At 36.6% G+C, this 25,741-nt stretch overlaps 1 protein-coding gene across 2 annotated transcripts; it reads left to right on the plus strand.

The window, feature by feature from the left end:
- RLIM (ring finger protein, LIM domain interacting) lies at window positions 1-25,741 on the plus strand. 2 transcript variants are annotated; one of them, XM_069463315.1, is made up of 5 exons: window positions 1-140; window positions 1,821-1,884; window positions 16,260-16,452; window positions 17,533-17,616; window positions 18,914-25,741. In XM_069463315.1, exons 3-5 carry the CDS (start codon window positions 16,284-16,286, stop codon window positions 20,509-20,511), a joined length of 1,851 nt encoding a protein of 616 aa, XP_069319416.1. In that variant the 5' UTR covers window positions 1-140; window positions 1,821-1,884; window positions 16,260-16,283; the 3' UTR covers window positions 20,512-25,741. The 2 variants fall into 2 exon arrangements, with proteins under 2 accessions (XP_069319416.1, XP_069319415.1); XM_069463314.1 differs by lacking the exon at window positions 1,821-1,884.

A 25,741-nucleotide genomic window follows, 5' to 3' on the forward strand; every position in this document is an offset into this window, starting at 1 on the left:
CCGAGCAGGCGCTGGGCTAGAGGCGGGTCTCAACCAGCGACTCATCGGAGGCGGGCTTGAGAGAGGCGGCAGGGGAGGCGCAGAGCAGCCTCGGCGGAGGCGGCCGAACCGACCGAGTCGGATTCTGACTCTAAAACCGAGTAAGTGAAGTCTTGGGAATCCTGTAAGAAATGGATGTAGAGCGAGAGGAAAACAGAGGAACCGGGGCTGCCGCGTTCTCTCAAAATGGCCCAAGTGACGCGGCGTGGTGGAGGCTCAGCGCCGCCTCCGGACCCCAGGCCCGTTGCTGCGGGGGGCTCCGTGGCGTAGTCGCCGCTGCCATTTTAGTTGGGTGGTACAGTCAATGGGCTCTTTGAAGAAGGGGAAGGAGGTGGGTAGCACTTCTCCGTGGCCGCGCGAGCTGCAGCCGGGGCCCTCCGGAGCCTTAGGAAATCGGAGGAGGCGGTTTTCTAGTTTTGGCCTCAGGCGTGAGAATCTTAGAACGCCTCAGGTTTTTCTCTCCTCTGTGCTCACGAGGCTTTCCTCGCCTCCCCGCGTTTTACGTGGCGGGCTTGGGGTTGGGAAAAGAGGGAAAAATCAGGCTGCCATAAGTCGGATGCTGGAAACTCTTGGGCCTTTAGATTTCCCAGGATTTGCGAAACCCCATTTTGAGCCCTTCTGCAGGGCATTACCAATTAGGCGCCCCCTGGGGCCGTGATGACATCTTCCCTGAGGATCTGAGGCAAATGTGGTTTACTCCCTTGCTCGAATAACCCTAGCGTATCCCTTGCCAGATCTCACTGGAAGGACTCCCTCCCCCTCCCCGCAAAGGGAGGGAAAACCGTTGTATGTTTGTTGTTTTTCCCTGGGTAGGGGTGGGAATTGGGCCAAATTATTTTCAAGTTAATTTCCGTTTAATCCGCCAACAACCCACCCCCTACCCCCGTAGGAAAAAAAAGCCTAAGGGTCTCGGCTTCTGCGGGCGGTACCTGCCACGTACGCCATAGCTTAGTAACTAGTATTAACCGGTTGGGCTTCTGCTTCCTGAATACTCAGTCCCTTTTTCCCTTATGCTGATTAATTTCAAGATGGAGGAGACAGCCACGTTCCTTCCCTAGACAGTTTCACCATACTTATTCCACAGGTTAGTCCGGGAATCTGAGGCCTAGGAGACTTGTTATTCAGGCCATTTTTTTCGTCTTGGGGCAAGGGGAGGCTTTTATATTAGATTGTCATACACCATTTGCAAGGCCCCACAATAATATTTTTTTGCTGAAAGTATGGAGCCCGCATTTCCTGAATCAGAATTAACCGCAGTGCTTTTGGCTGGTTGAAAAGGGGAAAAAATAATAAATGTACTGCTACTTAATCATTTCTTTCGCTCTTCATGATTATGGACAAAATAACTATTCATATCACCCCAGACACTTTAAAAATATGATCTTAGGACACTCTCCTCTTAACTGAAAAATGTTACATTCTTTAGCCTAAGGTGTCCTGATGATTTTTAATACTTTAGTTCCTGCCTTAGGCTAGTGTAATTTACCAAATAAGTCCTTGAAAGTGACTATGAGAATCTGAAAATAATTATTGGTTTAATAAGGAAAGACCTCTTTTAAGCAAGCGTATATTAAAGGGTGGATTGACTCTCAGCATTTAATCTTTTATCTAATTCCTGGTCCCCTCTGACCTTCTTGGTCTTCCCAGATGTCCTAATAGTAATACTGAATTCGGTTGGGTTATGGTGTGTGTGTCTAACTAAAATACATAGGATATGTCTATTTCGAAGAAAATGTATATCTTATAAAAGAGGAAGAATAATGGATTCTTTTTTTTTCTAGAGCAGAGAGTGAAGAAAACTAAAATCCAGTTTATTGTATTTCAATACTATGTCATAACAGTCAGGTAATTTATTTTTTGTTGCGTCTCCTGATGATTTATATGTAGAATGCATGTTTACAAATATTTATTGTGCTGTTTTGCAGGCCCTGTAATTGGATGGGCTCATTGATTATATTAGTTGGTGTTGGGCATTCTTCATGATGGGTACTTTTCTCTGAGAATTCAAAGGGTAATGTTACTGAGTACCTGGAACTCACCAGTGTTTTATTTGTGATTTTTACTTTCTAAAATATTGTCTGAAATTTACCAATACCTGTATAGAACAGAAAGAACAAAAAAGAAATTTGCTGCCTTAAATCATTGTTAGAATGATGAGTATAAATAAACAAAATAACATTTAAATGTTCATCAAATAACTAAATGAAATACCAGTAGAATATCTTTCAGGAATATAATCTTGCAGTATTTTGTGTAGTGTTAGATTATTTTTCCTTTGAGATTCAAAAAGTGATAATTACTATGTAATACTTTTAATTGGTATTAGTTCCTTTCATTATCATCATCATCATCATCATTAAGGTAACCACATAATTTCTTGCCTTAACCAGGACAATTTTAAGAGCAAAGGGGACATTATTAATAATTATTCCTGGACAACAGGTGCAGACCTGAATTGTCTCAGGCAAACTGGGATGGGCAGCTAGCTTAAATTCATAACTAACTTCTATTGAAGACTTATGTGCTAGGCCCTGTGCTTTACATGCATTATTTTATAATCCTCACAGCAAAGCCTCATGAGGATGTTAACTTTTACAGAGGTTACTGAAACTCAAAAAGGTAAAGTAATGTGTCCTCAAATAGCTAGTAAGTGGTGGAGTCCTCATTTTATCCCAGGCCTGACATTGAAGTCACTAAACTTGAATGTCTCTAGACTTGATTGCTGTTTAATTGATAGGAAATGCAATGAAAATGAAAGATTATAATAAAAAAAAGACTATAGGTTATATTGCATCAAAAACTTTTGTTAACCCTTAAAGGTAATCTGCTTTAAGAAGCAAGTGAGACTTATCTAGTGGTCCCCCTCCTTTTTTCTCTATTACAGTTCCTGTTTCAACTAGTATGCTCTTGATACAGTTTTTTAATTTTTAAAATCTGCTTGATATCTTGATATAACTTGGTAAACTTAATCTAAAATCAGAAATGTTTTTTAAAAATAGCTTAATAATGAAATGATCTAGAAATGTTAGGCTGGTTGGATGTTTTTCAGGTTAGTGAACCTGTGTGGTGAGGCCTTAAATAAAACAGTAGATCAAATGGGGCATGTGCATTTATGGAATTATATTATGTGTACATTAATTTTTCCATAGTCCTAGTAGATTAGAAATAGAGCAAATCACTGACCAGTCTCCTGTTCCCTTGATTTACCACAGAGTGGATAGCAAATTAGAAAGTGAAAAGTCTTCTGTCAAACCCAGACCAGTGAGGTGCTAGAATTTGGGGCCACTGCCTAGGACAAGGACAATTTTCTTTTATAAGTCCTGTTCCTTAACATTTTTGTATAACAGATTTCTAAAACCTATAGCTCATTGATTTCTAAAAGTACCTAGTGTACATAATACATTAAAGTTTTGATAACCAGTGTAAGAAATAATACTTCTATATCCATTTTTTCCTTAGTTATTTTTTCTCAACCTTGAACATGGAAGTTTCCCAGATAATCAGTTTGTTTTTCCTTTCATCAATTGTGGTATTTTTAAAAAATACACCTGGATTATGGGAATATATTCATGAACTTGAAGTTTTCCTCCTGAAATATATAGTTGGTGTTTTTCCTCTAGATTTTCTCATACTTGAGTGCTCCAACCTAAGATCTTAATTGCATTAGTCGTGATAGCAACTACGTACGTGTGAGACAAATATCTGTAGGCAGTGCTTGGTGTATTATTTAGATTTGTGGACCTCTTGCAGTAATTTCACAGCTGCAGGTTGGGCTGCTGTTACAATGTCTGACAGTCTAATAGTGTTTTCATAGTGATGAACACAATACTTTCTGGGAGAAAGGAGATATTTGTGTTTAGTGTTTTTAAGTTTTTTCTGGAGTGAAAAAAAGTCCCTTTCCTCCTGATCTCCACTTGACTGTAGGGAGAAAGGAGTTAACTACAATTTTCACTTTATATTGACCAAAGTTCCCTTTAGTGTCAGTTACAACAAAGGGACCATAGAAATTATCCAAACTGGGACACTTTTGAGAGTGAAAGGGGGCTATATTAATAATTACTCCAGCACAAGTATAAACCATTACTCTTCTGGAAAAAATCAGGGATATAAGGTCACATTTCTTATGTCATGTCTGTGTAGGAACACTGGTTCAGGAAGAACAATTGTCAGCATGTTTGGTCTTAATATAAAATTGTTTTCCTCAAATAATATAACTGTAGATAATTTCTTTTTTGGTCAAGTGATTTTAATTTTAAAAATTGTCTTCACTCTTTTTAAGAAGTCGATTTTTTTTGATGGAAAAATTTTAAGTCCTTAAAATAGTACCTTAGTTACTGATGAATAAAACATTGTCAGTAATCGGTGATTTTACATTTACACTAATAACTATCTTTTAAATAAACACATGAACCTTTTGGGCTTTTGAGTCTTTTTTTTTTATTGCTTGGGAATAATGAGAGAAGCAAGTCAAAATTGAATTTATGGATAAGACCAAATTCTAATTTAGTGACATAGCTCGATAATAAAAGAACATCAAATGGGTAATTGAAGATTAAATTCACTGTCTTAATTAAAGTACTTAAGTGAGATGAGATGTCATCATGATGGTTTCCTTTTTTAACTAGATCCTATAAATTGGCAGTATTTGGCATGGTCTTCAGTTCTTTGATTTACTGAATTTCTTTCAATACTCTTTCAGTTTAACTGTTTTTGAGGGTTGTAGTCAAAATTGTTTGAGCTGCAAGTCAGTGGACACATGAGGGATGTTCCTGAGTTCTTTTGGTTTTTCCCTGCTGTCCTTTTTAAGTAGTAAAGATAGAAGAATATAAATGAGGCTAAGCTAACATTGCTATTCAGATAAAATTTGATAATTTCTTATTGCTCTAGTAGTATCAGTGGTGGGTGCCTTGGTAGCTTCCTCTATTGGAAATTATCAACAAATTATGCAGTTGGTGAGAGGTATATTGTGCAATACAGAAAGGCAGTGAAACATCAACCCTGCGAAGAATGCTTAATATTTCTTTTCAAAAAGATAAGATAGTCACATAAAAGAAGTTAGAAGTACATAATGAGTGAAATGGCAGTGAGGAAAGCAAGCTTCTAAGCATACATCCTAGTTATTTGTGGTGTTTCTTAAGCTTTATTTTTCTGACTTAATACTGTGTAATTGTGACCTAGATTATATTTTATCCACAATCACAGAATCACAGAACTGGACGGTACCTTATAGATGATTTAATCCAATACTCTAATATTGATGGCGATTCTGTGACACAAAAGATTAAATTAAGTGGCCAAATTCACATAGCTAAATTACAATCAGACTAGAATTCAGTATCTCTTTTTCCTTTCTCAGAGCTGAATTCCACCCATCTATGCATGTATAGAATAAAAAAAAGCTATCTGGTTGTTATCAACCATTTATTTGTTACAAATGCCATAAATTTTTAATTAAACATTCTATATATGAAGAATTCCTAACACTTCTGGTGTCTACTCTCTGATGATACTTAATATTCTGACCTCAAATTCAGCAGTTCTTTGTGATTTAACTTTCTAAAAACAATAATTTTTCATTTTGGCAATAGTAGTATTTAGCTAACATTTCTCTTCCTTGACAAGGATCACATGTCATTCTTATCTCCTTTATGAAGTTCTCAATGAAGCTTTGTTACAAAATGGGTTGCCCTCTTGTCAGTGTGACACATTTTTGTGTTTATACCCTGTTTTTTTAAAAATTTACATGTCCTACTTTAGAACTTTATTGAGTTTGGAGCTTAAATGAACATGTATGCAAAAGGTGAAAATGCTTAACATAATTTAGTATTAGTTAATGTTAGGCTAGCTTAATTCTTCCCTCCCAGCCACCCGCCTTTTGTTTTTCAAAAAGAAATAATTCCTTCCAGCCTTATTAGAGATGGCTTACTTTTTTTTAAAATTGATATTTATGCAAGCATTTGATTTTATGTTTCAGAATTCAGTTTTGTATAGTCTGTTTTAACAGTATTTTTTGATGCCTTAAGTCTCCTTAATTGGGTATAGTATGTGTAGTGTGTCCATGGAATACAATATGTGTGTTTATCCTTTGCACCAGGTCTCCTGACCCATTAGTACTGAACAATATGTTTTAAGTCACTTTTTGCCTTAACTTAACAAAATTAAATTTTTTTTAAAGATTGGTATGCATGGATTAGGAGAATTAAATGAGATGCTGCTTTCAGTAGTGGTCAGAAACATAGTAATTTGCATAATTTATATTAGCATATGATAGTGACTGTAGAATGCTCTGAAATGCTCCAGGTGAATAAAATCTGTTTTAAATTACCTAATTACTGAGTAAATCTCAGGTTTCGTGTTCTTGTTGGCTTTTTCTCCCCAGAGTTAAATTTACCTGAGACAGTCCTACATTCATTGACCAAATGAGTAGTTTTTTGAAATGACTGGACAAAATTTCCAATTTGGCTGCTTGTTTCCAAGAATGGATTTGGATATATTGGCATGCAGTACTCTGAAAGAAATAAGGTTAATAAAATATGCTATTTATCCAAGGGGCAGCTGTATTTAAAACAAAAATACTAGAAGTTGACTTATTTAAAAATAAGTCCAGCTGGGTTCATGCTGCTTATAAAAGGTTGTTTTTGTCATGTTGGAATTTTTCATACAGGGAAGGAACATGGTATAAAAAGCTCATAGTGAGATTGAACAGTTTTTTCTTGCCTATCGGGATTGAAGGAATGTGTTTTAAAGTCTATGGTCTTGGGATCTATTGGGGGGCAGTTGTCTTTAGTGAAAAGTTGGCTGGATTTGGACCTGGATTTAATTACTGGCTCTTCCACTTACTAGGCACAGGATCTTTTTGGTAAATCACTTCCTCTCTCCGTGCTTCTGTTTCTCAACTATAAAGTAGAGATGGTGATTCCTACTTCAGGGGATTGTCGTGAGGGTTAAATGAAATAATTACATTTCATCTACTGAATTACTGTATTTATTGGTAATCTCCTCATAGAAATATTTAAGTTTTAAAATGGCTAATGCTAATCAAAAACTCAAGTCAAAATTTCTGACTTATACACATGAATGCTATAACTCGATAGAAAGATAATTAAAGAAATAGATTTAAGATCTCTTTTATAATGAAGGAGCCCCAGTTGTATAGGGATTCTTTTTTTCCTGCTACTGAACTGGAAATATACCACAGTGTTGTTCACCATAAAATAGAATCTGGAGACCTGTTTTGTTAACATAATTATTCACTAATGATTTCACACCAAAATGGAGAAAAATCTGTATTTGATCATTTGGACTATGGTTCCCTGACATCTTTGGCATGCTTTAACACATTGAGTGCCACACAAAAAAATCATAAACTTTTCTTTGGGGCCACGGTGTTTTATTACAAAAATAGGATAAAAACTTCAAGTGTGATTTAAAAGTAAACATAAATAGAAAAATGAAATTTATTGACTTCTATTGATTTAATCCACATTTTTAACATTCAGTTGTCAATATTGTAAGAATAAGAACATCAACAAGTAAGATTTTATATATGCTTCACTTGGCCTTGGAGTCAAAACTAGAGTGAGTTAAATGTAACTCCCATGGCAGTTAATGTGTTAACCTTTAAAATGTTCTTTTGCACTTACCAAACAATAGTGGCATTACATCTACCTGGGGAAGAACTTGTGGTTTAGATTTATCACATTGCTTCATTTTATGCCAGTTAGGTAGTGAAGGACTGCTTAAAATGAGATCAGCTCATTGGGTGTGTGAGAGTAAGATTAGTTTACGAGGCATTTGAGAGCACTGCTTGCATTCAGCATTTCCTTTTTCTTTCCATATGTAATTACCTCTAGTCCAGGGGACCTCTGCAGGTGTTTCAGCCGTAACTCACCCCTTAAATGTCATTTTAGGGTGGAGGTGCCTTGCCAGTGCTGAAATCTCTTGACTCCTAATCCCAGCCCAGGGGAAATGCAGAAATAAGGCAAAAAGGATGGAGGCTTTGGGCAGTAGTAGGGAAGCAAATCAGATTTTTCTCTCTGTTCCCTATCCAACTACAAGGACTAAAATGCTTTAATGGAAATCTCTACCTTAGCAAAAACATTGTGTTCTGTTTAATGAAGCCTTGCCAGTTTGCTTGCAGTTTTGAAATAACAAGTGTGTTGTGGGAATATCATGTGGGGAAAACGTTTTCCTTGATTTTCTCTGGCATATATATGGGATGATGGGGGAAAGAGAGGAGCATGTTATTATGGAAGTAGTAGTTACCTGGATTTGTTCACATGTTGCTTTGTGAGTGTGTCTCTGTTAAAATTTTGAATTAAAAATACATCTTGCATGGAATGGAATCCAAGTTCACCAGGCAGGAGCTATTTAGGATTCAACAATCTCTAAAATCAGTGTGTCAGGAAAGTTTTGAATTAGGGGTATAATTTTTTGTCTCTAGTTTTCATGTAGGAAATTGTAGAAACTCTAAAAGGTCAACAGTGAATCTTGAAAATTGGTGAGCATAGAAAAGAATTATCTATCCCATGCATATTTGTAGAGTATTCAACATTATTTTATTTTTGCAAAACATAAAGGGGATATTCTAGAGTATGAACAATATATCTGGAACGTTTGAAACTTGCCATGTGTGGGATTTCTCTACCTCACAAAGAAATGCATTAAAGCTATGCTGTCCAATATGGTAGGCCACTAACCACATGTGACTGTTGGACTTGAAATGTGGCTAGTGTAGCTGTGGAACTGAAATTTTTAATTTTTTTTTCATTTTAAGTTAAAAAAACTGAAGTACTATAAAATATTTTTCTACCATGCACAACTTTATTGTTTTGGTAGAACCATAGACCACTCTCTCTTGAAAATTTAGCATCCAACTTGTGAAGTGTCATAAGTATGAAACACCCGGTTTCAAAGACTTACTATTGTTTTTAAAAGAATGTAAAACATCTCAAGATTTTTTATGCTGAAAACATGTTGAAATGATGATATTTTGGTTATGTTGGGTAAATAAGATATTAAAATTAATTTCATCTATTTTTACTTTCTAAAAAAATTTTAAATTACATGTATGGTTTGCATTGTGTTTCTTTGGGGCAGTGCTGCTTCAGTTAGGTTATTAAGGGAAATGAACTCAGTATTCACACTGGATTTGGTTTGGTCATTTAAATTTCCACAGTGTACAAGGCATTGTGCTAGTGTCATTTGGGGGAATTTTAAAGGGACTATAAATTTGGTTCTTTCCCTAGAGGAAACTACTTGGGAAGAGAAGGCACAGGCACTTCAAAAATATGAAACATCATGGAAGGCTGGAAGTGCCACTGTAGTGGCACAGACAACTGCCATATGCAGAGATGGATGGAAAAATTGCTAGCTGATATAGTAATAAGAGGGAAGATTTTGTTGAACCTTGAAAGGTGAATGAAATAGGGAGAGATTAAGAAGAGGCTGAGGGAACAGCCGTAAAGTGTGAAGGTTAGTAAAACACAAGGTATATTGGAGGGCAGAGGTGGGGCAACCTAAGTAAATTGATCTTGCCAAAAAAATGTTGTGATTTTGTGTCACTGGAATATGTAGCTTAGTATGACCTTAGGCCTGGAATAGAAGACCAAGAGTCTTAACTATCCTTAATGACATTTTGTCCAACGGGTCTTTTGAAATTAGTCTGTTCCAACTCCCACCTAATAAGGAATCCTCCCTTTAATATCCAGCTTCTGCTTGAATGTCTCCAAAGACAGGTAGTTTGCTTGCTTCAAGAGGTTGGGTGCATCTCCATTTTTGAACAATTTTGTTAGACTTGTATTAAAAGGAAGAATTATTAACTTCCATATTTCTTCAACTATTGGCTCTCATTTGTCCCTATGGCTGTGCTCTCTTTCATGTTATACCTCTCTGAATATGTGAAGATTATAATCATGTCCATTTTTAGTCTTCAGGCTAAATATCTCCAGGTAATTCAACCATTTCTTTTATGATGTTCCCAGGCTTCTCACCATCTTGATTATCTAGATACTTTCTCAATGTTTGTCGGTGTCCTTTTGGAGGTATTTTAAAAGTGTTTCAATATTCCACATGTCGTCTGAACAGCAGATTTCAGTGGGTCTGTTACCTGCTTTTTTATGAACACTGTGGTCTATGAAAGCAATCTGTTAGATTTCTTAGCCAGGTAAAAACAGATTTTTATTGAGCTTGGGTTAGCTAAAAACTTGGTCTTTTCATGTGAACTAGCTTCTTCCCCTACTCTGTACTTTTACTATGGGTTATTTTAGCTTGATAGCCCTTAATAAAAATGTACAAGGTAGCATATTTATCATCATTTTTATTTTAGCCCAGGCTCATAGTCCATTGAGAATTCAGAATGTTATTTATCAGGTACATCTTCTGTGCTAACTCACAGCTTTGAGTTTGTACATTTGTTTAGCATGTCTTGGGCCGATTAATCCAAATGGTTCATTTTAAAATGCTGATGTTTACAGGGCTGTTTTCAGGCTAACATTTCTCCATAATCTTTGAGGGTGATATTCAAAAACTGAATCTGTTAAACTGTATTGTCCTCAAGCTCCTTACTACTCAGAATGTGACTCTAGGTTCAGCATCAGCATTGCCTGGAGGCTTATTTAAACATGTAGATTAAATCATGCCAGTGCTGAAGTGGAAAAAAAAAATAAAAAATGCAGAATCTCTGGCCCACCCCCAACCAACTGAATCAGAATCTGTATTTTAGCAAGATTTTCATGATTCCTACGTACGCTGCAGTTTGAGAAGCAATGATCTAGCCTACATTTCTTTTTTTATTCTTTGTTTTTTTTTTTGTTTTTTTTTTTTTTTCACTTTCTTCTATTGGTGACATACTGGTTTGTATAGCCTACATTTCTTTATAATGGTGGGAAGAAAAACTTCAGATCCTTTGCAGAAACCGAGTGGGAAGGCAGCAATGTCATCCCGCTGTCCCTATCAAAGAGGTTTTCAACCTGTAGAAATTTAAAAATATCCATGTCTGGCCAACCCCAGAGAAAGCTTCCCAGGTGGTTCTAATGTGCAAGCCAAGGTTGAGAACCATCCCTGTATAAAGGAAATAAAGTTAATTTGGTAGTGAACCCCACTTCTCGTGAACATGTTTTCTTCTACATGCTTGCAGTTTATCTGATAGTTTATTGCAGAGTTTTCCCCAGGTTGATTGTTAGATTTTACTTCTCTTTAGTTTGTAGGCCTCACTGGTTTTGAAGATTGGATCATTTAAGAAGTCTAGTTCTTTAGCATTTCTCCTGTTCTCTGTGGTATCTGAAAGATTATCATTACAAGTTATGCTATCTTGGCTTTTGATTCTCTTTGAAAAGTGTGTTTTTTTACTATTTCCAGTTGGAAGGCAGTTCTCACTGTTGAATAAAATAGAAACAAAACAAGTTGAGTGACTCTACCTTCCATCTTCTGTAATATACCAGACTCTCCACCATACTCAGTGTAAGACACCTTTTCTTGTTTCAGATTCTGTTTTTTTAAGTCTTTCCCATAATTTTGCAAGTTTTGTTCCTTGTGGGCTTTAACCTCCCTGATACTATTCTTAAGACTTTGTGCCACTGTTGTAGCTTCCTTGGCATGTGAGTGTTCTGTTATCTTTGGTTCATGTTCTTTAAATGTGAGAATGGCTTTGCCTTCTTCGGAAGATTTATATTTTTCAAGCCTTTTAAACCCACAGTTATTTTCAGAATTATTTACTGATCCTTCACAAGTAGATTTTGACCTTACTTCCATGTATTAGGGTTCAAAATATCTGGTGCTTTAAGAACATTAGCCAAATGTTTTTAGCCAATTTGAGAAATTGCAGCTGAAGTTTCTTTTCCTGATTTTCTGTATTTTTAAAAATCAGGTGCTTTTACCATTTCCAAAAGCAAATTGTATTACTTGGGGTCCATATGGAAAAATTTGGCTTCCTTTGGTTGTTGGTTTTGGGGCTTTTTTGTTTTGTTTTAGTGCCTTGCCCATGTAACTTTTATGAGTGTTTTATTTAAACAGCTGATTTCTAGTCTTTCAAGTATTATAAGATCAGCATTTGTCAGAAATTTCTTTAGTCTTATCAAAATTAGGGAATCTTAGTTATAAGATTAGAAAACTCCTTCAAAAAATATAGTCTCTCCCCTCACCTTCCTTTACATGCTCATCTAATTTAAACAATGATAGGACAGTTCTAAGAATAATGATCTAAGGAAAACAGGATAGAGATCTAGGTGTGCCCATGCCTGTGCTAAAATTTACTGAGGCTCACCAAGGAGACAGTTTGACAAGATAGACTTCTTTGTGTTTTCATACCTGGAAGAGAGTTTGTGTTTATATTTCTCTTTAGTATTTGTGAGCATTCTGGTACTTTTATGTTGGGGGGGGTAAATTTTAGTACCAATGTAGACTACCTTTTTTCTACAAATCAATTTTTCATATTGTCCTAGTCTGCTTGGACTGTTGTAATAGAATATCATAAACTGGGTGGCTTATAAACAACAGAAATTTATTTTTCACAGTTCTGGAAGATCCAGGTGCCAGTAGATTCAGTGTCTGGTGAAGGCCAGATTCCTCATCGATGGATATCTTTTCACTGTTGCCTCACGTGGCAGAAAGGGCAAACCAGCTCTCTGTGGACTGTTTAATAAGGGTACTAATCTCATTCGTGAGGGCTCCATCCTTATGACCCAATCACTTTCCAGAGGCCTCACCTCCTAATACTGTCACCTTGGGGGTTAGGATTTCAACATATGAATTTGGAGAGGGGAGGGCACAAACATTCATAACTGTCACATATGTTCATGGAATTAAGTTTTGTTTATGTGAACTTAAATAAGGTGAATCTGGAGTTGGAAGGAAAAGAATTAGAGAATGAAAATTTTTGTTCGGAGTTTTCCCATGTTTTAGATTGATTACTACCATTATTTTTTATTAGTGAGGTTAATTGAGAGTGTGTGGCAATCTGCCAATATTCTAGTTTCCTTAAGCTCATACAATTAGTGAATGATAAATAAGAATTTTTGGCTAATTTTACATACTGCTTAGAGCAGGGTTTGGCATACTTTTTCTGTAAAAGGCCAGATAATATTTTAGGCTTTGCAGATCAAAAAGCAAAATTGAGGCCAGGCGCAGTGGCTCACGCCTGTAATCTTAGCACTTGGGAGGCCGAGGCGGGTGGATCGTTTGAGCTCAGGAGTTCGAGACCAGCCTGAGCAAGAGCGAGACCCCGTCTCTACTAAAAATAGAAAAAAATTATCTGGACAACTAAAAATATATAGAAAAAATTAGCCGGGCGTGGTGGTGCATGCCTGTAGTCCCAGCTACTCGGGAGACTGAGGCAGGAGGATTGCTTGAGCCCAGGAGTTGGAGGTTGCTGTGAGCTAGGCTGATGCCACGGCACTCTAGCCGGGGCAAGAGAGTGAGACTCTGTCTCAAAAAAAAAAAAAAAAGCAAAATTGAGCATGTTACATAGTCTCTTATATAAAAAGAGAGAAACCAAATTTCCACAAAGATTTCTTGATAAAACTCAAAAGGTAATAAAAACTGAGTACAATGTTTTGTAATATAAGTTTACTAATGTGAGAAGAATGGCATTCTTTTGGGGGGTAACATTTTGTTTAAATTGGGGTTCAGAGTTAGTGTTCCTTATCAATTGTTTGCATATGTTCATCTATAATTGCTGACCTGACAGAGATTTCCATATTTCACCTTTGAAAGTGTCTTTTCATACATGTAGGTACTACTATCTTAATCCACAAGCATATGATTTTTGATGGAGAATAGTCATCTTTTAGAAGGCATGTATAGAATTTTGTTAGATTCTTCTCTTAGTATTTACCTTTTAGCATATTGTACTGCAGAGTTATCACTTCTAGTGGAGGGTTAGGTGGAAAGTTCCTCAGTTGCACAGTTAAATGGACTTCGAAATATGGAAATTTCTTTTGCACTTACATTGGGGGTCCCCAGAATGGTTCTGGAACTATAGTTTGAGCTCAGAAAATATATCTGCTATAAATTAGTCTGTAAATGGAACCCTCATTTCTTTGACAGCCTAAGCAGTGCATAAAGCAGCTTTATATTACTTGTGATACTAGGGTTAGTTATTGTTGAAATGACTTCACCACAGTATAAGTGTTGTATGTAAGCATTGTTTTCCTTATTTTAGGTTGGATTTATTAAGAAGCATTATCAAGTCTGCAGCAAAAGATTTTTACAAGCCATTTATTTTTTATAGTAGTAATTGAGGGCAGTTCTTCTAACTCAGAAAAAAAAAAATTTCATCTTTGCCCTGAGTACAACAAATCATAATAAAACTTTACCAATGTTAAGCCATCAAAATACTGCGTGGTAGAGCAAGCCAATATTTCTGACAAGCTGAGTGTGGTGGCTCGCACCTGTATTCGTAGCTACTCCAGAGGCTTAAGTGGGAGGATTGCTTGAGGCCAGCCTGGGCAATATATGGAGACCCCGTCTTTAAAAAAAAAAAAAAAAAATTCTGACAAAAATTCATGGAACTGATGATGGTTAAGTCCACAAGAGTGAAGTTTGTCATTAACACTACTAGTTCTATAATATGATATTCAAATATTTTCTGCAGAGTACCTGCTGATGAATAATGCATAACTGTAGACATTAAGCACCTTACATTTTCATAAGCTTTGTAGATTTGTCCAACTAACCTGTGGCCTCAAGGCCATGCGTGGCTGTCCAGATCCCCAAGTGCGGCCCCTCAACGGAATCCAAACTTCACGGTACAAATCTCTTTAGGATATTTGTTCTATAAAATTTGGATTCAGTCAAAAGGCCACACTCAAGGACCCAGAAGGCCACATGTGGCCCCAAGGCTATAGGTTCCCCACCCCTGAACTAGGTCTTTTTCCATTCCATACATACTTTTACCATTTCAGTTGTAACATATTGTGTTAAATATTAACAGATTCTACTTCAGGATGTGCTGAATTAGTGTTTTCTCAACTTTGGAAATATTCTTGCCTGTAGTTGTTTCATGTGGACTATTCATAGAGGCTACTTCTGTAGTTAGTTCAAACTCCCTGAATAAGCAACACTTGGCTCTTTGAATAGACAACGAAATACTATCAGTGATGTTTGTCAACTCATCAAGAGCCAAGGAGAAAACCACTCCCTTATTTGCCTTGTTTTTCAGTTGATTAGTGACATTGCTTCCAATGTCCTCAACTTTTTATACAATGGTACTCACCAAAAGGCCAATCAATATTCTTAAACAAGTTTATTTTCTCTGGACACATTTCTTCAGCTGCTGCACTCAAACACAGTTTCACTAACTCACCATTGATAAACAGCTTTCCTTGCTTAGCCAACACATCAGCCACTGGAAACTTACTTTGGTGGAAGCCTTATTTTCATTTTTTACTTTTGTGAAGAAATATTTTGTGATGAGATGTTTTATTTTAAATTGTCTAGCTTTTTAGACTGTAGTTTTCCTGTGAATTGGAATATTGTGACTACTGTTTAGTATTATAATGTCAATATATATTGTATTACGTTAGCATATAAGTATATAATGTCTTTGTGTAATAAACACAATTTTTGGCATCTAATCTGGTAACAAAATAATCTATTCTCTTCTGTGCCTGTAAGCGTGACATTTTGAAGTCCACTTTTCTCCTTGTTTGACATGATGAGTATATGCTGGTAATGTTTTTTTAAATGTCACAGTATGGTGGCACTTGAAATGCTGTTGAGTTACAACCACATCACTGCAACTTAGAGTATACAGAGCAGCAGTGCAAAGCAATAAGTGCCACATACAGTCTGTCACAACTGCTCAACTCTGCCTTTATAGCATAGAAGCAGCCATAGACAGTATGTAAATGAATGTGTATGGCTGTGTTCCAATAAAACTTTATGAATACTGAAATGTGAATTTCATGCGATTTTTCACACATCACAAAATATTCTTTTTTTTAACCCTTTAAAAGTATAAAAGGCATTCTTAGATTGCAAGGAGAATAAAAACATGCAGTGGGGCTGGATTTGGCCTAAGGGCAGTAGTTTTCTAACCCCTGACCTAATCTTTTCTTAGTATAACAATGTTCTTCAGGAGTTTTTTTGTTATGAAATTTCATTCATTTGAGGTCTTAAAATCAACGTCTTGACCTGCATTCTGGATTTTCACATAATTAAAACTGTTGTATAGAATACATTGTGACTTCTGTTTTCAAGATAAGTCTCCTTTTTCCTTTTAGGTAATTTTCCACTTGTTCATCAAGATGGAAAACTCAGATTCTAACGATAAAGGAAGTGGTGACCAGTCTGCAGCACAGCGCAGAAGTCAGATGGACCGATTGGATCGGGAAGAAGCTTTCTATCAGTTTGTAAATAACCTGAGTGAAGAAGATTATAGGCTTATGAGAGATAACAATTTGCTAGGCACTCCAGGTATGCTACATGTAATTTAAAGATTTATATATGTAAATTGCTGGGTTCTTTTTTTAAAAAAAAACTTAATGTGTTTTAAAAATCTGCTTCTTTAGTCATTATGAAATGTGGTTATTTAATATAAGGGATACAGAATGACATTTACTGCTGTACTTACTACCTGATTCTATTCACTCGTGTTTGGAATTATATCAGATTTTTAAGTTACATTATGAATTTTTAGTGAACTGAATTGAAAAGAATGGAGCTGAACAATCTTTTTGTTCTTAGTTAGCTTTATTTAACTTAATAGATACGGATCCAAGTGTAGAATAGCTAATGGGAACTTTGTTCCTGGTACAGACTTATTCAACTCTGATTTTCTGAATATGTCCCAACTGTAATCTTCCAGAGCTAGCCTTAGGTAAAATAGCAATTAGAACTTTGTGCTTAGTTATTCTCTTTTACCCCACTAAGTCCTGTTGATCCTAGTTAAAATTCAGTATCTGTTTTCTTCTTCATTTCTGTTTAATTCTACCAACCTTTGGGTGATTGCTTAAATTTTAAAAGGTAAGGTTTTAACGTGACTTTTAAGAGAGGGAGTAGGTTTTGAGCGAATAGTACCAGACTTGAATCAGAATGCCTTAGTTGGAGTTCTGGCCCTCCTGTTAATCAGTTTGGCTTCTGGTAAGTCAATTTCTCACTCAGTCTGTTTTCTCTAAAACACAGATAACAACATCCACCTCCCAGAGTTGCAGTTTTTAAAAATCAGATATTGTATACAAAAGTGCTTTGTAAACGGGAAAGACCCTTGTAAAAATATAGGTTGTAATATTTATGTTCCCAAAGAAGTGAATTTTTCTCAGGTTCCTACTCCTTGGTTTTCATCTCAGAGGGTTAAGAGTCACTGGTTTTCTTTTTCTTTTTTAATTTTAGTTTAAAAAATTTCTTCTCTTAACTATTTTAAAAATATAATTTCTAATCATTTTGTATCAGATCAGATAAGGTATTTAGTTGCCATATCCTTTAATCTCATCTTTGCCCTGTGGTGTGTGTCACCGGTTTTCATTTGTAATTTGGCAAACATTTTTAAACTTTCAGGGGAAAGTACTGAGGAAGAGTTGCTGAGAAGACTACAACAAATTAAAGAGGGCCCACCACCACAAAACTCAGATGAAAATAGAGGTATATTTTGCTTTGGGGGTGGGAGTGGGTAGAGGATGGAATGATAAGAACTTTGTATACTAAATGTCAGCCAAAGATTATCCAGAAATGGCATAAATTAGTTTGGCACTAAGTAACTGCTCATAAAAAGAGCACTGGAATTTTCTTGACATTTGGTGAGAATGTCAGCATGTTTTTTTCTGCCTCACCTTTGGGTTGTTTGTGTTAATTGGGACACAGTGAGGGGTGGCCTATTTTAAATGTGATTTTTATTCTTGGTTTTCCATCTCAATTGAAATTTCCTTCTACTTAATTCCTGCTTTATAAACGTGACTTCTTCAGAAGCAAAAAGAAATGCTGCATTCTGTAACCCAGTGGTTCCTAATGGGGTATAATTTTGCCCCCCACCTTAGGGGCATTGGTAATGTCTGGAGACATTTTTGGTTGACACAACTGGGGGTTTGCTACTGGCATCTAGTGTGTAGAGGGTGGGGGTGCTGTTAAACATCCCATAATGCACAGCACAGCCTCTACAACAAAAAATTAACTTTCAAAATGTCAGTAGTGCCACTGTTGAGAATTCCTGCTTTAACCTTAAGTCTGGTGTTTCTCTCCCAGTGTGAAGTAGGAATTATGGCTGTGTAACCCAAGGTTAGGATAATAGTTTGGCTTGTGAACTGGCCATTATATGTGCTATGCAAGGTTCAGGGTATTTATTTAATCTGATCTCCAATTTCATGTCAATTTAGAATCTTGGTAACATTAAGATATATTTAAATAGTTTTAAACTTATAAACCTTGTTTATGTTTTTGTTACGGCTACAATAATCCTATATTTTAAAACAACCTCATGTGTTATCAAAGGCACGTAAGAGCCTAAAGTAATGTTGTAAACGAATGAACATTTGAACAAAAATACTAGTACTATACCTTAACTAGTGTTTGTTTACCTGGTCTGATTACATTAGTGTTTTGGCAGTGGACTGAAAAAATATTGTTTCCGGATAGTCCCACAGTGGTGTGCTAGGCTCTGTATATGATGAAATACCAAAAATAGACATCTTCCAGATCCCCTTTAAAAATAAAATAATTCTCCAAATTTCTCTAGGATTAGCTTGCTCTTTTCAAATGGAATTACAATTTTCTTGCCTTTACTTAAAAATCTATGCAGTGTAGTTCACAAAAATCCGTAAATGTGAACTATGTTCAGAATTTTAAAGTTCTTTTCTTTAATGCAAAGTTTCAGAGCACTATTATATGATTGTCCTAATTTTAGTATTTCCTTTTTCTCCCTCTTCCCCTCCTTTGTTTTAAATAGGTGGAGACTCTTCAGATGATGTGTCTAATGGTGACTCTATAATAGACTGGCTTAACTCTGTCAGACAGACTGGAAATACGACAAGAAGTGGGCAACGAGGAAACCAATCTTGGAGAGCAGTGAGCCGGACTAATCCAAACAGTGGTGATTTCAGATTCAGTTTAGAGATAAATGTTAACCGTAATAATGGGAGCCAAAATCCAGAGAATGAAAATGAGCCGTCTGCAAGACGTTCTAGTGGAGAAAATGTGGAAAACAACAGCCAAAGGCAAGTGGAAAGTCCACGATCTGAATCTACATCTGCAAGGCCATCTAGATTAGAACGAAATTCAACTGAAGCACTAACGGGAGAAGTCCCACCTACCAGAGGTCAGAGGAGGGCAAGAAGTAGGAGCCCGGACTATCGGAGAACCAGAGCGAGAGCTGAAAGAAGTAGGTCACCTCTGAATCCAACGAGTGAAGTTCCACGAAGAACTCATCAGAGTACCTCATCTCAGACTATTGAGCATTCTTTGTTAAATGAGAATGAGGGAAGTTCTAGAACCCGGCACCATGTGACATTGAGACAGCAAATATCTGGACCTGAGTTGCTAAGCAGAGGTCTTTTTGCAGCTTCTGGAACAAGAAATGCCTCTCAAGGAGCAGGTTCTTCAGACACAGCTGGCAATGGTGAATCCACAGGATCAGGACAGAGACCGCCAACCATAGTCCTTGATCTTCAAGTAAGAAGAGTTCGTCCTGGAGAATATCGGCAGAGAGATAGCATAGCTAGCAGAACTCGGTCTAGGTCTCAGACACCAAACAACACTGTCACTTACGAAAGTGAACGAGGAGGTTTTAGACGTACGTTTTCACGTTCTGAGCGGGCAGGTGTGAGAACCTATGTCAGTACCATCAGAATTCCCATTCGTAGAATCTTAAATACTGGTTTAAGTGAGACTACATCTGTTGCAATTCAGACCATGTTAAGGCAGATAATGACAGGTTTTGGTGAGTTAAGCTACTTTATGTACAGTGATAGCGATTCAGAGCCTAGCGGCTCGGTCCCGAGTCGAAATATGGAAAGGGCAGAATCACGGAATGGAAGAGGGGGTCCTGGTGGTGGTAGTAGTTCTAGTTCAAGTTCAAGTTCCAGTTCCAGTTCCAGTTCCAGTCCTAGTTCCAGTTCCAGTGGTGAAAGTTCAGAATCTGGCTCAGAGGTGTTTGAAGGTAGTAATGAAGGAAGTTCAGCAGGCTCAGCAGGTGCCAGGCGAGAGGGTCGACATAGGGCCCCAGTCACATTTGATGAAACTGGTTCTTTGCCCTTCCTTAGTCTGGCTCAGTTTTTCCTCTTAAATGAGGATGATGATGACCAACCTAGAGGACTCACCAAAGAACAGATTGACAACTTGGCAATGAGAAGTTTTGGTGAAAACGATGCATTAAAAACCTGTAGTGTTTGCATTACAGAATATACAGAAGGCAACAAACTTCGTAAACTACCTTGTTCCCATGAGTACCATGTTCATTGCATCGATCGCTGGTTATCTGAGAATTCTACTTGTCCTATTTGTCGCAGAGCAGTCTTAGCTTCTGGTAACAGAGAAAGTGTTGTGTAATTAAGATCTGAACTCTCAGCTTTGTAGCTGGTATAGTGATGGGCAAACAGGAATCACTTGCTTTTATGTCCACTTTTTGAGTGGTGCTTAAATGTAAAGTAACAACCTGAATTGAGTCATTGCTTTCTGAAGGAATCATTGTCCTTTCTCCAGTTTCTGTTCCAGAACAAAAGGAAATACTTAAAAAGCAACATTTTAGGATCTAAAAATCTGATGTCAGTACCAGGCAAATTGGTATCAGCTCTGTTACTGATAATTTATCATATACGCTTGTCAGTTTCTCCTTTGTTATCTTAAAAGATCTGCTTTAGCAATGGCTCCTATCTGTTTCATGTTGATCTTTAAAGTTTCCCACGCCATAGGAGAGAGGGGCGGAGGAAATTCCCAGTTTAGACTAAGTTACAGTCTGTGTTTCATGAGTGATTACTTAAAGCTGTATCATTCCCAGTTATTAGTTGACACAAATTCAGCCACATTCTGAATATCGTTTGTTCACCTTTCAGACTAGGTGATACTGGACATGTCAGTGTAAATAACACTAAGGTTAGGACCTTCTAAGTGTATAATTGTCTCCTAAGCCCATCACTGTGGCACACTGTAGAGTGAGCTTATAGTTTGAGATATTTATCTTGTGGAAATATTAAAAAAGCCTATGCTTGTGTAAGTGAAAAAATCACATTCATTTGTTTAAAAATGTAAAGCTATTTTGTAGAGGCTCAGTACTTTTCCAATGCACTGTTGTATTAATGCATTAAAAATTGTAAAGTACCATGCTTAGAAATGAGAAAACTGCTATTTGTGAGCCAACGTAGTAAAAAACACACCAAACAAAGTACAAAGCTGCTTTTGTAAGTGTGTAGATGTCAAGAGCAGAACATATCTATAATATTTAATGTATGTGAACAGCTACTGTGACATGCAAAGGAAAGGACAGTGCAGAATCAAACTGCATTAAAGACCAATGGAAATTGTGTATTTTGACTTGGATTTAGGCAGGAAGTGAAAGATGGGATGTAAAGAAAACTGCTCTGAAGAATTTAAAGTTTTCATGAAGATAGTGATAATGCAGGCATGAACTGGTTTCATACGGTGAGAGCAGCAGCAGCAGCAGCTTGAACTGCTATTCTACCTGAGTAGATGAAGCAGATCACCAAATTTGGCAGAGCTTTGGTTTAAGAAAAACAAACCACTACCACCTAGCACAAGTTAAACTGATGTTTTTACAAGTCTGCTCCTCAAAAAAAAAAAGGTTGAGGAAAGAGACTATAAACCACTTCTAGCATACAAATTGCAGTTGGTACAGATGTGTGTGCTAATAGGAAAGTCTCGAATCTGTATTGTTTTCGAGATTTATTTAAGGTACCAGTGCACACTTGTTAATATTTCATTGCTCTCTCTAACACCTAACATCTCACATTTAAAGATCAGTGGAAGATTAAGGAATTTTTATCCTTTGTTTAAAGTGCATCATTTTGGGTTATAGGAAATTCACATTTTAATTGTGCTGCCCATATTTGAAGATGAGACTGCTGACTCACTATGGACATGCACTTTATGTTGTTTTCTTAGTAGTAAGAATAGCTTCGTGATAACTCTAGTACTCTTGCCTAATTTCTCTTTTGAGGCTGGTTGGGGTTAGGATTAGTCTGACTGTGGAGCAGATATTTGTTTTTCTGGGAAAAGCTAACAGGCCAGAAGAGGCATTGAACACGTCCTTGGCCTTTAACAAAGCAAGCTAACTACCCAGACATGGTCAAATACTCTACAAAATAAACAAGTCTGCTTTAGGAATTATCTGGCTACCTTCACTGTTATCAGCTTAGCTGTAAAGATTATTTCAAAGCTCATTCTTTCATGTTTTCTTCTGACTTTCCAATCCTACCTAAGTATCAAGGAAATTGTAAATATGGTAGTTGTTTACTAAGGATATGTACTGCTCTTGCAAGGAAATAATGTCCAAACAAAGCTTCACTTATTTTTTTTAATATAAGCAGATTTCACTGTTTATGGCGCTTATGTAATACATTTTATCTTTTTAAAAAACTGTCCATGTAAAAGTCAGGATTCCTTTATATTTGTGAGCCTCCTTGTCTCCTTTCCTAAGGGTGTAACCTACATTTTTCAGATCTGCAGGGTAGTCCTGATTGGCTAAAAACAAATCCATTTTCTTGGCATAAAATGTTCCATTATTATAGGGTGTTCATTTTAAGTAGTTTAAAAACTGCAGCACATTCTAAGCATAAAAGTTATTGACAACAGGTACCTCCCCAACCTCCCAAGATGTATTACTCATTTGTGAAGTATTAAAGTAAGAGGTAACTCAACCAGAATGCTGGTTATCAATGTAGATACTAAAGCTATTCATAAACACTGGAAGTAGAATTTTAAGCTTTTAGCCTTCAGTAGAATGCACATATTGGACATGTGCATGTGGACACCTTTTTCAATAGCACTCGTTAATTTCCATTGGATCATGTAGATTACATGTATTTTAGTGGAATTTGCTACTTAATTTTTTATTTTGTGAGGTCCATGACTAATATATACTTAGTATTGTTGTGGACATTGAAGACAAGGTCATTTGTAGGTGTCAGATGTACAATGGAGGACAAAAATCTTTTTTCCTCACCAGCATCCAAACACCTATTCTTGAGGGAGCATTTTCTTGCAAAAGACTTTGCATTTCATTTTGTATCTTTGCACTTTTTCTTGATTACAGAAAGGTTCTGTCCTTAAGAACTAGTTTGAACTTCATGCAGTAATAGGAACAACAAAAAACAATGTTGGGAGTTTATGTTATTCAAAGCATAGGGAAAAGTACTAAAATCTGGATTTTCTTGACTATTTCAGATGTTACTAGTCTAAAATGTTTGAAGTGATTTACTATTTAACTCCAAGCATCTGCAGACAAGGTTGAGATTTATAAGTACCACTGGAAACAAAATTGAACAAGTTAGGTTAAAAGTTTGCAGACTTTATCTGTAGCAACACTAGAAGATGAGCTATGTTAATTTGGAATATTTGCTCTAAAAGGAACACATTAGTTATACCTCAGTGGTAGTGGAGGTGGGGGTTGAGAAGAGTATCCACATTAGTGTTGGAATGTAGGTAATAATAGTACAGATCATAGGAAAACCTTTAGCACCAGGAGATACGTGTGTGTGTGTGTGTGTGTGTACACACACACACACACAGTCTTTAAGAACATGATTATTGAAATTCATCCAAACTTTAGGAAAATGGTTAGCTGTGTTACCTCAAGTAATGTTCCCCTCCAGCCCCTACCCCTGGGAAAACATCTTTTCTGTGCCAAGTATTCTCTCCTAGTGTCAGTGTCTCAGATTGTATTTATGAAGGGTTATCACTTAATATGCTTTGTATTTAACCGTCTACTTCCCAAGTGTCCACGAAACGGGCCAAGCATCAGCCATGACTTTCAGTTAGTTCCCAAAATACCCTTGTGACGGGGAGGTAGATGTTGCAACATGCCTCTTAAAAGGCCATTTTTACAGCTTGCTAGGATACAGTGGCACCTTGTGGTGGTTAATATTTTTCTTTTAAAGATGGAGGGTATTTTTCTCCCTTTTCTCCTTTGTTCTTTTGTGAATGAAAAGAATTCATAATCTGCCTTATTTGATTTTTCAAAGTTGTATCTTACTGGCTTCCCTGTGAAATGTTTTACCAATATTAAGTACATAGAAGCCATGTTTACAGGGCACTTTTATTTTTTCCTAGTCTTATAAGACTATGCTAATTGCTACTTTCTGAAGTATTCTGTACCTTAGTAATGCAAGAGATTGATAAGGCACATGTTAAGGTGTCAGGTGTGTTTTTTTCCCTTAAGTATATAATTCTTCAGTATGTTTAATATTCAATAACAGTGTTGTAATTCATTGAGTTAACTGGTAAATTGTGTGCTTTTGAAACATTTGAAAATGTAAATGAACATAACATGCTTCATTTGGAAAGTTAAAGTGCAAGGTCCAAGGAACTAGTATTTCACTTATTTTTAAGTCAGATTTGTAATTAGCAACTAAAAACAGCTGGGAGTTCAGTACCTGGCCTTTAAAATTTTAGCATTCTGAAATTAAGAATTCTTTTTCTTAACTGGAACAATTCTAAAATATTATCTAGTGTCCCAATAAGCGAGTGAGCTCATTTAAGTAACCCTAGTTTGTATTTTAAATTCTATAGCATTGAATAGAGCCGTTATTGGGGTGTTAAAATTCTCAAACGATAATTACAGAACAATTTGTATCAGTTTTATGATTCTTTTCATGTCTCGGTTTAGACCTGAAGGAAATAGGCACACCCTCCACTCTAAAAATTACAGTGAGATACTTGGGTTTTTTTAAGATTTGTTTACTAAAGTTCCACAAGCTGCTTTATAGTCACTTAGGTTGATTAGTAGTTACCTTAAAGACATGCAGTGAAAGTTAACCCTATCATACCACTGTGCCTCTTTTTTTCAAGGCTTCCATCAGTTCCTCATCTTGCAGATTTATTCCAATACCAAGGTATGGTTGAACCAGCTGCCCAGCCTTAACTCTATTTAGTGCCCCATTACTAACATTCTTTTAACTGATATGTATGTGTTTTAACTGTCCAATGTTTGGATTTTACCTCTTGATAGCTCCATTTGTCCCTGGTACGCAGTTGGCCTGGTTATGTATCCGTGCCTGTTTTATCTTCTCCCAGGAAGAGCTGCTTTGGTATAGATGTTTACTTGGATTCATATAAAGAACCAGGCAGCAATCTTGGAAAGCTTTCTGAAACCTGTAAGAACCTGAAGGTTTGGAGGGGGAACAGTAACAAAGGCTGCCTTTATGTCTTTGGACACGAAGCACATAAATGTATGTTCTGTAAAGACTTAAGTGATTGTTATACCAGGGCTTCCTGACCTCCAGGAGAGACTCAAAAAGCAGAGAGGAGCACAAAGTGAAGTGAATTTGGTTGGCTTGCTTTATCTGGTTTCTCATTTTCTTTCAATTTAAACCCGAACATAACACCCTTCTCCAATATCTATCCAGCAGACTCCTGGTTGGGAAGCCCTGTATTAAACTTTGAGAATGTACCCAGTTTTTTTGTACAGTGCTTAAAATTGCTAAAAAATAACTTGTTTAATGCAAAACAAGACCTTGAAAGGTCAGTCATATTAAAGCTGGTTTGATTATTAATAGTTATCTTTTAGGAAGAAGCTTTTTCCCTATGTAAGATGTCATACTGCAGA

This window comes from Eulemur rufifrons, chromosome 30 (genome assembly GCF_041146395.1).
Source record: "Eulemur rufifrons isolate Redbay chromosome 30, OSU_ERuf_1, whole genome shotgun sequence".
Lineage (NCBI taxonomy): Eukaryota > Metazoa > Chordata > Mammalia > Primates > Lemuridae > Eulemur > Eulemur rufifrons.